General features: G+C 40.8%; 1 protein-coding gene across 1 annotated transcript in view; it reads right to left on the bottom strand.

The window, feature by feature from the left end:
• Positions 1 to 3,259: 3,259 nt before the first annotated feature.
• Positions 3,260 to 16,879, bottom strand: part of kctd16b (potassium channel tetramerization domain containing 16b) — a gene marked incomplete at both ends in the record, with an annotated part of 67,229 nt that continues 53,609 nt past the window's right edge. The window contains one exon of the mRNA XM_080040366.1: positions 3,260 to 3,738. Within this exon, the coding sequence (XP_079896492.1) occupies positions 3,260 to 3,738 (479 nt within the window). The remainder of the gene's footprint in view (positions 3,739 to 16,879) is intronic.

Genomic DNA, 16,879 nt, shown 5'->3' with positions numbered 1-16,879 from the left:
CTCAGTCAGTGTTTCCTTTTCAAATCCAATGTTCTGGAGTACAGATCCCAAACAACAACAAACAGTATATCTGTCCTAACACCTTTCTGACTAGCACCACACAGTAACAAAGCTGCAGGGGCACAGTTGAACAGTTTCTACATTTTTGAGCTTTGAAAAAACATTTCTTTCTTGCTACTTCTTTTATTTGTTTTTTTCAAGGCCTGAACACATATTTTCTGATCTATTGACTCCAATTTATCATGGCGGAAAATCTTTCTGTGACTTTCTCTGCTATACTGTCAGACAGATGTGCTGACAGTCTGTTTATGACACCGTTGTCATGAAAAGCCAGTAGCCTATCATTTGTTATAGTGGTAAATGTATTAAATGTTATAGGTGTGTGAGTGTGTTATATTTCACCACTCTAAATGATAAAACAAGAATGGCTGTATTACATTAGCGTCAGTCTACTGCATCCCTAAGAACAGTGTGGCAGCCACACCATGGCTTTGTACTGTATGTTATCTATAGAGAGTATAATACATTATTCTGGTTAGGATTGATTTATGGTGTTTATTTACATATGTAGTCTGGATTAACATATTTCAACTTCAACTGAAAAGATAAATGACTTTAAAATGAAAATGTAATATTACAGCAACGTAGAAAAATAAGTCATATTCATTGTATTGACATGAGGAGAATGGTTGGTTTCTAGCACCTATTGCAACCATATCACTGTATACTATGATAACCAAAGCAGACATACGGGCACGGAATAAACCTAGAACCGTCTCAATATCCATGGACCACTTCTTTCACTGGAAATACACTACATGGGCAACATAAGGTAATTTTTATATATTTATTTGAAATGTAAAGGCCTCTAAATAGAAAAATAAATAAGATTAGAACATACAGTATATTTTTATTGTCCATTTAACATACCAGGGGATTATTTATTTTTTACATAAACTGATCTTTGTCTAAATTTATACTATGCATATTATACTCTTCTCTTTTATGTGCTTTCAGTTCAACTTTATAGTTTGTGCTTTTTAAAATCTCTGATTGTGTATAAAGCCCACTCCTCTGCACTTTCATAAACCTAGAATAATAAATAATGAGAGTTTTAATAATTTTCCTCTGTGAAAATGCTTTCCATTTTCTCTTCCTTTTACCACTAACAATGTCATTCTAAACGTCCATCTTTGCTAAATGATTCTTCAATATTTATACATGTCTTACTCTGAACTACAGCTTTCAACACAACTGTCTATCACACTATAAACTCCTTGAAATGTATCCCTAGCTTTTTTATCCCTCAAAGCTAGTTTTAATAATATATTTTTTTAAGCTAGATTTTCTTGTACCGGTAAAAGATTTTAACATCTTGAACCTTTAATTCTCACTGCATGATGCATTTTTTTCCTTTGCTGTTTTGATTGTTGTACCATTCAATCAATATACAATATGTAAAATCCTTTTCATACATGCTCTCTCTTTTTTTTTTTTTACATATATCTCTCCTAAAACAGAGATTGTAATGTCAGTAATATTCCTGTGTAAATAAACAGATAATGATTGTGTTAAATTTAAATAATCTTTTGCATTTTACCATCACAACTCAAAGTGTATATTTTACGTTTACAACATCACTGAATGTCTGTGTGCTTTTGCCATTTGCATCGGTATATTTCATTTGGACGCTGAAAAAAATTCTAAATCATTCTGTCAGTAACATTTCACCCAGCAATACCTCAAATGATAAACAATCAAACGGACATTAAATTGTGTTCTTGAATTGCGCTCTTTTAAAATAGTGGTGTGTCATCCTTGTTTCTGTATCCACATTACAATTCCTCCAATCGACTGCGACAGAGCCAGGACTATGGAATATGAATATTTTTTGACTTGATTCTTGAACAGCTTGTCTTTGTCAGTAACACAGGGGCTCCATTAATAACTGTAAACGAGAACCACATCTATCAGCTCCATCGCCAGACCCTACCATCAATAACTATTGATTACCGTGTCAACAGCCAGAGTGGAACGCATCCGTCTGTGTTGAAGGGGTTGGCCTGTCTTGCAGTCCTTCTGTCTCTATATTCACTGCAGGTGGTGTATTGATTAGAAATGGTTTAAATGACCTCGCGATTGATCCCTTTTGTGCATTAATATGTGGGAATGAGTGTTCTGTTCATTTTGGTTATGTAATTTGCCAAAATGCCTATGAAGAACAATACGTGTGTGTGTATGTACTGTGTCTACTGCCTCTGTATCGGTGGGTAAATCAGGACTTTTTAACCCCTCTGTGTTTCCCACTGTTTGACAATCATAGGAAATTGTTCACTCTTTAAGATATCCTTTTACACAGTAACCTGAGTATTGCTCCACATCCAGCAAACACGGCAAACAAAGAACAAACAAAATCTATTAAATGCAGGTCAGTTACATTCCGTTGGGGCTTGTGTGCATTATCTGTTTTTCCTAGAAGAAAATTAATTGTGGCGCTGATGTAACTGAACCTCGTCCTACCTCAGAAGTTGCCCTTAAAGTTGCCTTAAAGTAAAGTGATACACCTAGCTGTATACGCATCTCTGGCAGCAGATAGCTCTCGGTGGATGTAGCCTATAGTCAGAGAACTGTCGGGACAGCATGAATTATTAATGGTTCCTGATGCAGATTTATCTGTGACCTCCAGGCCACCTGGATGTGAACGACACACACACACACACACACACACACACACACACACACACACACACACACACACACACATACTAAATCAGTGTTTGTCTTTGTGGTTTTTCAGTGTAATGATGACAGATGACAGGGTGTGGAGTCCAGTAATACCCCTCAGTAACCACCAAGTGTAGCCAGGCCTTCTGTTGGTTGATGGCTTCTTTGCCGGGATGTCTTTTGCCCACGTCCATTGTTCCTCAGGGATAAATTAAGCTCAGAAGCATTCAGCAAGGTACATCACATACTTACACTACATACAGTGGTCCTAACTACATACATACACACACATACACACACATACATACATACGTCAATAGGGGAACTACAGTGTCTGTTTTTAATGGATCCTACTAGTTTCTGTGTGCTCTTTCAAACTCCTGGCATCAAGGTGAAGTTTCTCCTTTAAAAATGGATTCCAAATGAGTTGAGTGTTATATCCCCTCTTTTTTGTTGCAAAAGTCAAGATCGAAAAAACATGTAAACTGATCCTTGGCCTTGTGTGTGTTTCTTCCCACCTCGGTCTCCTGTTGACTCAGAGGCGGTGCTTGCGCAGTAGGTCGGCCTGCCACATGTACTTCCTCTCGGGGAACCTCTCGGGGATCTTGATCTTGCGGAAGTCTTGAATGCACTTGTCCAGCTCCTCCTCCACCGTCAGCTTCTCTTTGGCCGGCCTCTTCTTGCCGGTGGTGCTGGTGTCGCGTGAGCTGGCGGTGAGCGTGCGCAGCAGGTCGCTCTTCCGCCGCTGCTCCGACTGCTGCAGCATGGCGACGGGGCCCTTTTTGGACGGCCGGTCCAGGGTTTGGACGTTGGCGTGCGGGTGCGACGACTGGCGGCTGCTGCTGCTGACCGGGCCGCAGATGACCGTGCCCTGGGGAGAGCCGGCTTCCGATTGGCTCTCGGAGCTGGAGGTGGAGAGATCGTTGAAAGAGGTGCCGCTCTCGCCCTCACCCTCGCCTTTGTGGTTCTTGCAGCAGCAGTCGCACGGAGGGGAGGACCAACGTGATGGACCACCTGGAAAAGGAAAAAACAGAGAGGGAGTGCTAACATTAGAGTCTGCATTAGCAATTTTTTTTTTCCCACAAAGGGACTGAAGAGACGATGATACAAAGAGAGCCACACATTAGTCGAGACAGGAGGAGAAATGGCAAAGTAAGAACCACTGAAGACACACAAAGGAGAGAAGTCAGCTAATGTCAGAGAGCTATCACCTTAAACAAAGTGACACAGCGTTAGGGATGGCTGGCTTTCTTCCAGTGTAATCACTGAAGTGAGCTGGCTGCGCGTGTGACAAGCCTGTATTGTTCAAAGAACTACCTCCGGAAGATCCATGCCGTCACGTCAAACCAATTGAATGGTTTAAACCGCAAACTATAAATACAAAGAGTTACAAAGGGGCAATTGAACTTGTACTCAATCAATGCACCGAGAGCCACTGCAGAACAAATGTAAGAATCCCTGGCAGTATTGGTACAGAAAAACAATGTAGAAAACTGGAGTCTGACCATTTCAAGATGAATTTAGATCAAACTGTACAAGCAGTGTTGGACCAATGCTAGATGTTGTTTCGATTGTTTAGTTATTTGCACGTCAAGACCTTTTTTTGTTTCATATCGTTACAGAAGCCTTTGCATCTGCATAGTGTTGAAACAAGAATCCAGTAACCTAGATATCTATACATGTATGGAGTTTTAGATGTCTCGTTATCTGCACATCACAAAATCAGTGATTACTTGATGTACGTTAGCAGTATTTAAAAATAAAAAAAATAATCTATGGAGACCTGTCTTTCCTTGAAACCTCGGGAATATTAAGCATTAAGGCCAGGACACACCAGTCCGACTACCCGAAAATGGAGACTGCCGATTCAGGGAGCTCCAGTCTTCCCGTCGCGGCCGAAAAAGTGCAAAGAACACACCAAACCGACTGCTGACTTTCCGTACGCTCTGCGCTTGCGCAGGACGTAATGTCTCCGTAACAGCAGGCGGCGCTAATCTGTATTGTGGCCCGAAAAAATACGGAAGCCGGAAATGATGGGACGGCTCTCTAGACCATAAATATAGATAGAAATACGTATTTATATTTATGGACCATAAAGAGCACAATTTTTAGCAGAGAGTGTCGAGCATGGTGTCGAGCAGTCAACAAGGGTTGATGCATGTGAGTACTCGCTGAACGAAACAAACACATTAAAACGATGGCTAACTATTGTTAGCTGTTTGTGCTACCCGCCTCACTTCCTGGGCTTCCCTGATTCGCTAGCCCTCCACAAATCAAATTGCTCCAACTGAAAGACTGCCCGCGCCGATTGAACATGTTCAATCGGCTCAAAAGAAGCCCGACGACATCTACGACGACCGATTTCACGGCACACACCAAACAGATTTGTGTCCCCGCCCCCTCCCGACTCTACGACGGCGATTATCGGGCCGGTGTGTCCTGGCCTTTAGGCTACTCTGTAAATGTTTTGAAATTGCTTGGAATAGTCGTACTGCTCAGAGAGAAAGAGTCTATTTTTGACTACCTTTGTCTCAATAATTGTATAAGGACACTCGAGTACAATTGCTTTTAGCCAACCACAGAGCTTACACTGTCCAGTTCCAAATATCTAGGCGAAAGCAGTGATTCGCAATACTGGCTGAAGGGAATCACTTGCCCGGTCTGACCTCTGTGTTGAGTGTACAGTATAGACCGAAAGAAACAAGAGGAACCAGAGAGCAGCACCACACCTCTCACTGCAGGAAGCAGCCATTCATTTTTCATGCTATCCTCCTGAATAATTGAATGGGGTATCTGATGCTGATGGACTCCTTTCTGTTCAGTGAGGGGATGGATCAAAACCCTTAAGGCAAATATACACATGCATCCCCCACCCCCGACCCCCATCCCCTCACCTCTGATTTTAATGCCCCGCCCCTCACCACACACACACACACACACACACACACACACACACACACACACACACACACACACACACACACACACACACACACACACACACACACACACACACACACAACACACACAAAAGCAAAGGCTTCCTCATTATGTTCAATGATGCCATCTTTTCTTTTCATGTGCTGCTGAGCATTTCACTTCAAAGAGAGTACGACACTATTGATAAATCTGCTTAAAAGAAATACTGCTCTTACCTCTCCTACTGTTAGTCTAAACAGCTGGAGGACTAAATATACATCTCGTATGTACAGAACTAAATAAACCCCCATGAACATGAACACACACACACATACGGGGCTGCTTATTGTAAATAAAATAAACATCACCTATACAAGGCAGTGACAGAAATGGAACGCAATACCCTTTGTCACCCATAGCAGCTCTAGGATCCCTATAATCTGATTGCCATTTAAAGCTTTCATATGAACATAATCTAAAGAAACACACACGATTAGAGATTGTATGCAGATTGTATTGTTTGGGGCTTAGTATTAATATCCACATAGCTCTTCATACTGTGAGTCTTAACATTGGAATGCTGCTTTAATTCTTGCAAATGGCTGTTAACCTCTTTACCAGAAAAGGAATCTGATTTATCATTTTGTTACCAGTTGGATTTCCTGTCAAACCATTAGCTTCATGACAAATTGGGTGGCGAAAAATTCAATTTAGAGCGCCACTTACAGGGACTTTAAAATGTGAGCGTTGATAACTGAGATTTGCTAAGTAAGTAATTGAGTGGTGTCTCCACCCTCATCTCTACACAGCGATATTGTGATTGAGTTCCCAAAAGGATATATCAGTGTGTGCAGTGTTGATGCTTCGTAGCACATCAAGGGCATATTGGTGGCAAAACCAATTTCCTCCACTAATTGAAGTGAAAATAATAGAATAAATGTGTTGAAATGCATTTTCTCATCGGTATTTACACATTATAGTTGTGTTTTCTTCAATGTACTGTAGGTGGAAATGTATTCACTGTTTGTGTTTTTTTCATCTTAATTTTCTACCATTTACTCTAATTTCTGTCCATCTGTATTCCTCTCGCATGTCGGAACACTAAAGTTGTGGTAAGGTACTTTGTTTTCTTCTTGTCTGAATCACACCATAATTCCTCTACATTAAAGGAAATTAAAAAAGGAACAGTTTGATCAACTGATCCTAGTCCAGTACCAGGATCCCTAAAGATCAGGATGTGTGCGTGTATAACTTTATAAAAACACCAATTTCTTTTTGCGATTTAATAAACAATGAATTAGTTTCCAGAGTTGGTCCGATCAATAACTAGGGGTCAAAACGTTCTCCTGCGGACCATTTTGCATTACTGTGGATGAATGATGCATTTGGCTGTGTGCTGCGGGGCATCCAAATTTACACTGATGTAGGTGCCACAATTAAAGGTCAAGGTTTCAGGGTCTAAAGGCTATAGCTTCAAGATAAACTGTTTGATTCTAATTATACTGGTGATGAATGAGGCATTCTGTTGCTGAGGTGGCCAAAAGGATGCCTGCATTTGTCACTGTAGGTGGACACTTTTAATTGAAAGTTGGCGTGCTCTCCTGCACCCCGGGGCCATTTCAACTGCAGGAACTGATAAACTTCCCTATGAAATCCACTTGGACAATATGTTATCTACGGACTGTAGCTCTATAAGCCAATGTTTTTTTTTGGTGGTTGCACTATTTATCAGGTAGCATGTATGTACACATCTTACTGTTCTGAGAAAAAAAACAAGCCTTAAAACATAGTTGATGATTAATAAAGGACCAACCAATGATATAAAGGAGGTATTCTACCTCTCTAAATGACAGGTTAGACAGTTTCTCTGACAGGCAGGCAACTCGCCACTCACTCAAAAAGTAACCTGCGTATGTTTATACCAGTCAGGAGATGTCTCAGGGAGGGGGCGTCCCAACTTCCTGTCAATCACGCCCACGTTCATGTCAGCATTTTTGGAGAGATGTACAATAAGTTACAGAAGGCAAGGTGGAAGTGCAGTTGCTGTCTGTCTCTGGATTTTAACTAATGCTATTCTTGGGACTTATGGTACCTTTTAAAGTAATTGAACAACTTGAGGCTTAAATTAGAATAGGTGTCAGATTTTTTATTGTCAAATTATAGTTTAGTTATATTCTTTAATTGAGATATCAGTTTTAAATAGTGCCACTTGCAAAACACACATATTTTCAGTTAATGGTAGGATGTAGTAGTAAATAGTTCATCATCAAATGTCAGGAAAAACCCTTAAGATAATTGGTATTTTTTCATTGGGTCCTCTAAATAATTTATCCACACATTTTCATAATTGCCATCCATTAAATACCAACTTGCCAGAAAACAACACGGGTGACGCTAAACTGTACAAACAAGAGCACTGCAGCTAAACATATCTTATGGTGACATCACACAACCTCACAAACTACTATCTATTCAAACAGGACTGCACATAGCAATGTACTGTATGCTGGAGCAGAGTCCAATGGATCTCCTGCATTGTTTAATACAAAAAAACAGTAGCCTCAAGGTAAAAGTGGGTTTGTGGTTGCGAGGCAAATGGTTCAAACCTTAAGCCTCAGTATAAAAGTGGGCAACCGAGTGTATCAAGAGAGCTTGCCCCTCCAGCCATAAGCAAGGGACTTAATCCCCAAACTGCTCCAGGGACCAGCAGAAAAAGACTGGTTGGATGGAGTTGATCCCAGGTGAGATTGTGTTCAACCTTGTAAAGCAAAGCAGAGTGAAGGGGATTTCTTGCTCAGCAAACCATAGGGTACCTTGGATAAACAAGGATTCCCTTATAACATGTGATAAGTATGGTCTAAAGATATATTTACACCCCTTGACTTTGTTGTTGCAGATAACATTCATTTACCCTTGTGATTCTTATGTGGCCTCATTGCGTTGCCAAATTACAAATCGGGTAGCATGAGAGGAAGAGGAAAAAAACATATTTATAAAAACGTGATTTTTTGTGAATGTTATTTAGTGTGTTCTCAGTTGTCCGTGTGTTCCTACGCATAAATCAACATGTGTGTCAATTATATCTATGTGTATGCCCATGTCATGGCTAACTATTCATGTGAGAAGGTCAGACTTTCCTTCAGGGCAGAGTGCATGCTTGTGTGGATTTGTGTGTGTAAGTGAGCATGGGAATGCATATATGTTCATGCACAGGCTTGTAATAACATATGATGCGTCAAAGGCCTGATGTATGTAGGTCAGTTTGTGTGCCTCGCTGCAGCCTCCTTTCCACCACATACATGGTACATGTTATAGTAAGGCGTGTGTGTGTGTGTGAGAGAGAGGCATGCATCAGCAGATTGTGTGTGTGCAAGCCTGTGGTCATCCCTCAGTGTCTAAATGACATTGGCCTTGGATGTATTTTCTGTATGCCGTTGGGCAGAAAGAGGGAGGCTGATGTCAGGTGGGGTTCCCATTCGTGTCATCAGTGGTGTCAAACTGTCGGCCGTGCCTCTGGCCAGCATCACTCAGTACACACACCCTGGCTTTGTGTGTTTGTGTGTGTGTGTGTGTGTGTGTTGGGGTATACTGTATGAGCAGCAGTTGCTTTGTGATGTCATGTTGTTTCTTTTTCAGGGAGGTGGGCAGTCTGAATTAAGTCTAATGATATGCTTTTAGATGAGCACGCACGCACGCACACACACACACACACGTACAATACACACATTCACACTTATTTGTATCCATTTCTAGAAACCATCAGTAAATTTAGGCTATAAAAGTAACATATCCAATTGTGTAGCGAGTTAGATTTTGTCTCAGAATTATAATATGGATTTATGTATTCTAAAACAAAACCTAGACGCGATATGTCTCAAAAAAGGTGGTGCGGATCCAAAAATCAAGTGAAATGATATTCCAATGTCCAACAACAACCTGTGTGACACGATTCAAATCAAATCAAATCAAATCAAATCAAATCAAATGTATTTATATAGCCCAATATCACAAATAGCAATTTGCCTCAGTGGGCTTTACAATCAAACACAATAAAAACATACACAGTGAAACAATCCATAAAAGATAAAAATGTCCATAGTGAGAATGTAGGTTGATTTCGATAAGATGTCCATAGACTTCTGAAGCTGCCAGACAAAGGGCCACACCGTCCCTCATCCTTCAAGTCACCATCACTCTTCATGATGTAACCTAGCGAATAGACGGTCAACTGTTTATGACGAACGGGACCCGCAGTAGGAGGGAGCAGGATCCAGGGTGTCCAATCAGCACACAGGACCTGCATGCGAAGAGAGGACGGAGGGAGGAGCTATGGCTCGGAAGTTTGGGAGATTCCAATCTTTTGTTCACAGAATATTGCATGGTAAGTCTAATGAGGCTTGAAATTGTATCATTATGTTTCTGGGGAAAAAAGAAAAGATTATGTTCTTCTCTTTGAGGTTCAAAAACGAGGGAAAAGCTACAACTTCTGTAGAATGATTTGGTCTCACAAACCAGTTGGTCTGACACCTGAATGAGTATATAAACACCTGCACAACATTCATTTTGGCGGGTACAGACTTCTCTGTTCTGCTCTTGTTTTCTCATGCTCCTTCTCGACATTTAATACTTTTCTTATTCCTTCTCCATTTTGTTCTTGCACTTTTCACCTTTCTGTCTCCCTCCCCCATGCGTCCCTCCCTTCACCATTGCTGGCCTAATGCCTGTATCGATGGGTTGCCGCATCAGTGGGAGAGTATGGATGATTGCCCTCTGATTGATTTCTGTCATACAGCCTCTCAGCACTGGGAGGCTGTTCACCGGAGATAAATGATGTTGGCACAACAAAAGCAAATAAACCTCTTCTATCTATCACTCCCTCTCCATCAGTTTATTTTTCAGCACCCCCCAAGTCCCGCCTCAACTGCATCTCTTACTGCCTCTATCCCATAGTATTCCCTCTTTCTCACCCAGATTTAGGTTTCCGCTTTCTCTCCATATCGATAAGACATTTATTTAAATGTCTCTAAATATTTCTGTCCTTACATTAACCTTTATCAGACTCTGGACCATAAGTAAAGAAAACAAAGTTTGCCTTTAAAGGTGCATCTCAGCTATTCTGGAGAATGTTTGTTGTCAAAATCACTTTTTGTCAAATGTGCATATATCCTCACGATCTGCTACCTGTCCTGTGTGCGCACTGAGAAAAAAATAAGGTGTTAAAACAAATGGGCATTTTGCTAGCTGGGCCCCCTAGGTTTACATACACTTTGTTAACATAGCAACATAGCTGTGTATAACACTAAGACAAATCAGCACACACACATTATTGACAGGTAGTGGATCGTGAGGAGGTTTTGCTCACATTCAAACATCAAACTAACATTCTCAAGAATCGCTGACTCCACCTTTAACGCGCCTCACTGTGACTAAAGGTGTAATGTATATATGCTTCTGTCCAAATGATAATTGTCTGTACAAATAGGCACCTGCCCAGAGCTATTCTATCAATACATAAAGGGTATGTAAATGATTTCAATACCAAAATGTACATGGTCTTGATATCAAGAATGCTATGTCCATGTTTTATCTCTTCTGGATAAGAATGGATGAGACTAGGTTTACATGAGGTCTGAGTAAAAGGATACTGTATCAACTTCATACCACAAGGACAACATATAAACACAAGGCTTTTTGTGTTTATACTGCATATCAGTCAAACTTTGCATACAGTTGCTACTGTATTTACAATCAGAAACGAGTTGCTTTGATTGGTTACCTTACTAAAATGCAACATTGAATTACAAATGGAATTCAATCCGCATCCACTATTACTGCAATCCCAGGGAACGTCTATAGATCAGATGAGTGTTCAGTCTACTCTAACTAACACAAAGTGAGAGAGAGAAAGAAAGGCTTTGTTCTTCTCTTTGAGGATCAAACTGATGTGTAGAACCGTAGAGAATCAATCTATAAAATAAAAAAAAACTACAATGAGACGCCGGCTGTACCCTGTGTGATGTTTCTGGGCATATGAGTCTATTTTCTATTTTCAGGGCTGATATCACTGCCATAATGGATTTGATTTTTGTTCAATAACTCGGACAAATGCTGTTCAGGTCCACAAAGACAAGTCTTATTTTCATTGTTATCGGAGCAGCTCCCAGCGCGCCTCCCCCACAATCAGATGTCACCATAGAGGTTAAATGTCATGAAGAAAATGTGATAATGTTTTTATCTATATAGTTGTTGTTTTTTCATCAAATGCCCTCCTCCATTTTTAGGCCAAAAGAACAGCAGCTAAAGTTGGCAGTGATTCACTGTCTTCCCAAGTCACTTTGTAAGTGTGAGCCTGCAGGAGCCTGCTTTTCATCTCAGCCGTCTGCTGAATCTGGCGCTGTGGGAAGTAACTCGGTTAGTCAGCTATTGATTAAACTGTCCCTGGACCCTGGGAATGACTTCTGGACTAAGATGTCAGCTGTCAAACGAAAACTCAGCATATTCACCATGCAAGAGGTGTGTGTATCCCTGTAAGCACGTTGCCCCGGTGTGTGCTGTATTTGCAGGCTTGGCATAATTGATGAGAAGAATGAAGCATTTTTCTATTCCTGCCCCCCATCCCCTCTCTCTCTCCCTCTCTCTCTCTCTCTCTCTCTCTCTCTCTCTCTCTATCTTCCATATCTAGCTCTTGATGCGGCATAATTAGTCCCTCGCAAGGCGGCATGTAACGATGTTTGTGACGGCTCAGCTTCTTAAACAGGCCACTTCTTCAATGCAAGCATTTTCTCACCAATGTGTTTAAGGAACTACTCTATGTTTCTGCACTCACGCTTGTTTTGTCTTGTGTGTCCGTGGGGTGGGAAAACCTCTCTCTTCCATCACACACAGGTGTTACATTTAGCCTCGAGATTGACAATACGCGCTGACATGAATTTCCGTTTCTAGCGGTACGTTTTCTTTCTCTCTCCCCCTCTTTCTGTCCCTCATTGTTTCTGTCTATTGACTTCCTGCCTTCTCCCTCTCGCCTGGAGCCGGTTCTGTATATTCTCCTGTCTACTATAATATCAGTAACAGTATATGTCAAAAAGATATGTGTAAAACCCATTGCATGCATAATTCACCATATGTTGCAAAAGCAAACTGGCAGGCCTTTTCCTCTGAGATTGAAATAGGTACCTTGGCTCAACTTCTGAGAACACTTTTGTTCTAATTTCAAGTTGAATGTTCTGAAGAGACCGAAAGATCTAGAGAAGTATAGGGGAAAGTATGGTGGGAAGTTCTAGATGTATTTGAACATAGCGGGAAATGGCCAATTAATGTCTAACACCATGCAGTGCCCTGTGACATGCACTAACACTAATTGTAACAGTGGGGACTTGGTTAGTTTCAAACACTTTGGAGTATAACTTTGCTGATGCATAGCCCAGCCAAACTTTCCTGCCAAGGAACAAACCTTCTGATTACTAATCAAGCCTCCTCTCGAAATGTTCAAAAAGTTCCCATTTAAGCGAAGATTTTCTTTGACAGACGCAGGCCTCTTTTAGCATTCATTAATGCTACTGCAAATTATCAATTTCAAAGCACCATATCCAGACTATCTGGTCTGTGTCTGGCAGCTCACGCTGAACCCCGGGCCCCATCACTGCTCAAACTCTTCCTGTTTATGTTTACCACTTTCTTTTGATAATCCTGCTTATATGAATACATTTTAGAGAAGAAAAATTCTAATTTAAAACTAACATCTGTATATGTTGTATATATGAATGAGTAGCTCCACAAGGTAACACAGCCAGTAAAAAATGTGGCCTACAGATTGTTATTGCATATACTAGCCATATGTATTGATCGCCAGCAGTATAAATCTCATATTAAGCTTGCAGCCCATTTGTTATATTATACCCAGGTCACATTCTATTCAGAGCTATCCATCAATTCACACAGCTGCTATTTCTAGATAACTATTTCACCTTTGACCTATTCATTGATTGACACTCCATGAATCCATCTTCTCTTTCATATGGATTCTTCTATTTTAAAACAATGCATTTTTAGGATATAAGTCGGGACAGCAAACTATTGTACTTTTTGGATAAAAAAAATCCTAAATTCTAAAAGAGGAAATATCAACAACAATAACAACTTAAAAAGAAATAGCAGGAATAAGCAGCAGAAGTGTACCTGCATATGGAGATTTGGTTTGCACTGATTTCAAATGGTCCCATGTGAATGTACCCTATATGGGCTATGGTGGGTGATTAATGAGAGCTTTTGAGCAGTTGATTTATGAACACTGAGAAGAATATAGTGCTCTTTAATCTGAAATCAACCAGGCGGGCAGTCTGAAAAAAAAGTTGGTTCTTAAGTGCCAGCGGAAGAAGGAAATATAGCACACACATACAGTAGGACTCTGGGTTGACAATACATTAATTATCTTAACTGTGCAGTCGGGGGGTTGGTAGACATACTGAACAGGTTAGAGACAGAGAAGAACAAAATAACTTCAATTGTACAGTTTAAAGTGTCAAACAAGCCTTATTTTGGTAGGACATACAATGAAATATAACATTATTTCATAAATATCTGATCCCCTGAAAATGGTTGATGTATATAGGCTACAGTATGTATTTGGGTGTTGGTAGAAGAAAAAAAAGACAGAACAATGAAGTTTAAGCCTATAAACAATGTTAACATTTGCATAATGTGTGAGGACATACAGTATGCACGCCAGGGCCGCTGCTACGCTTTTGGGTGCCCTAAGCAGAAATTGTCAGTGATGATGCCCCCCCCCCCCCCCACCCCCCCCCCCCAAAAAAAAAACACCCAGAAGCTCGCGTCCGCAGGGCGCGAGCAAAATTCTTTTGCCCTTGCAAGATCTCTGCGACTGCTTTTTGGCACATTTGCCAGCATTTACTAACAGAAAGAACAGCTTAACTTGTGAGAAAACTGCCTTTGCAAAGGAATTGAGTGATAGGATCATAGACTGATTATGAGATAATGGGCCCCTGGGCTTACACTCTTAAAGGGCCCCCCACTTGTCCCTATCCAGTCAGGTACACTGAATTTTCTACACGGATACATACAATTAATGGCAAAAACATATTAAGGTAGTCAGTGTTTCCCACAGGATTTTGGGGTATTGTTGGAGGGACCCTGTACCTTGTTGGGGGGTGGGTGGAATTTTTTTTACCTTTTTAAAGTAAAATGCATCAATCTGGTGCACTTTGTGAGGAAATTTTAGAGACTAGAGAGATATCAAATCCTGAGATGCAGAAGGAACATTATTTTTCAGATTTTTCTTAAACAGGTAGCACTCTTTACTCTGCAACTGTAAAAACAGTAGATTGGTCTGCAGACCCATGTTCTATGATGGAGGGGCCCATTTCAACAGATAAAGGGTGGATATGAACAATTTAGAATTCACACATAGAAAGTTTATTTGTGTATGTGTGAGGGGGCCTTCAACCCCCTTAGACAGAGCTACTAATGCTGTTGTTTTTAACTTGCTTTTGTATTTCTCCCCTACTAGTTGAGGGGCCCATGATGATTTCTATCTTGTTACATTTTAATGAGTATTTATATTTAGGCTATTCCTTTTTGGACACTGTTATTGACATCAGTGACTGAGCTCTTTGACTATGCAACATGAAAAGTTACTATCAGTATCTCTGGCTAAGGGCCCCCCTGAGCCCTTGGGCCCCTGGGCCTGTGCCCGGTGTGCCTGTGCAGTAATCCACCCCTGGATAGGTTACACAATTAAGAAAAAACAACGATGGGCCTGTTCATAACTAATTTATATATTTTTTGTAATGTAATGATTATCATGAACTTTAAAAAATAAACTATTTTGGGGGGCCCCCGGACCATCTCTTTTTCCTTTTAATTAAAAAAAAAAAAAAAAAAAAAATATATAATTTTTTTTTTTTGGGGTGCCCCCCCCAGGAACTTGGTGCCCTACGCAGTCTGCGTACTCTGCGTATAGGGAGCGGCGGCCCTGATGCACGCACACGAGTAATGCAGTAACAGTGCACAGTGCATATTGCTCCTGACAAACAGAACTGCTCTGGCGCGGTGTCCGTCGATGAATTATCTCCGATGTCAGCACCAACAAACAGGCTGTAATGGGCAAACAATTGCACGCGCATTATCACTGGCCCGCAGAGTGCTGCTCATCCAGCCACTATCTCCGTCCCTCCGTCGCACACGGTCGCTCATTATCCATTTGTTTCAAACACACCCACGAGGTTGGGAAGGGTTACTTTCAAATTGTAATTGCTTACACAGGTTACTGAATGTTTCCTCGCGACTGTGATCACCCTGGCTCTGTGATGATGGTTTCTGGATGACTCTTGCTTGCAAACTCTGCAAAACTGAGGTTAAATGGCGCTTAATTTCATTTGAATGCCACCATTATCCTGCCAAGCCAGAACCAGCATCCATTTTTCATCTCTTAAAAAGATGAATTTAATAATTTCCTTGGAATCATTATAGCAACATGTGTCTCTTTTTCCTCTTCTTTTCCTTTCCCCATCTGGTCACTTTCACTTTAATCTTTGCTCAGTTTCCATCCTCTTGTTCCATCCATTCTCAATCAAACTGCGCATCCTGTCTTCCTGACCTGTCGTTCGACCCCTCTTGCCCCTTTCTGCCCACATAATATAGTGCCTTTTAAGGACTTCTCTGTGTGTCTCTCTCTTTTCTATATTCAACATTCTGACACTTTTATTTATTGACATTGAGAAAGTCGGTAAAGTTAGCATCAGGGGGCTAAATACACTGTGTTGAAGGGAAATCTTATCTGAGCATTAATAATAATAATACCGTGTTCAGTTTATTAAATCACACTTCAATTCTGTAGTAATGTAACAATGTTTTACTACTCTTCAGAATCTAATAACTCAGTTGCATACTTTTAAAGGTTGAACTTACTTCGGGAAGTAATGGGTAATGATAAAGGACAACGGTTGTTGCTGATGCTTAGCTTCAACCATCAATTGTACTGGTAACATTGTGCTGCCAGTGGCATCTTTGTTGCATCCATACATATCAGGTAAAAGTTTGTTTTTGACAAACTTGCTATTTTTATGTCGCCTTCGGCTGGATACAGCTCAACAGGAGTTTATGAACAGTCAATCACAGCCCCCGATGTGACCACCTGAATTACACAATTCATGGTACTGGCACTGATTTCCCATGAGGAGACTGTAAGACCGACACTTCTAAAGTGCTTGTGCAGCGAAAG

This window comes from Ammodytes marinus (assembly GCF_949987685.1).
Source record: "Ammodytes marinus genome assembly, chromosome: 14".
In the NCBI taxonomy this organism is placed as follows: Eukaryota; Metazoa; Chordata; class Actinopteri; order Uranoscopiformes; family Ammodytidae; genus Ammodytes; species Ammodytes marinus.
This window is presented reverse-complemented; position numbering and strand designations above follow the sequence as displayed.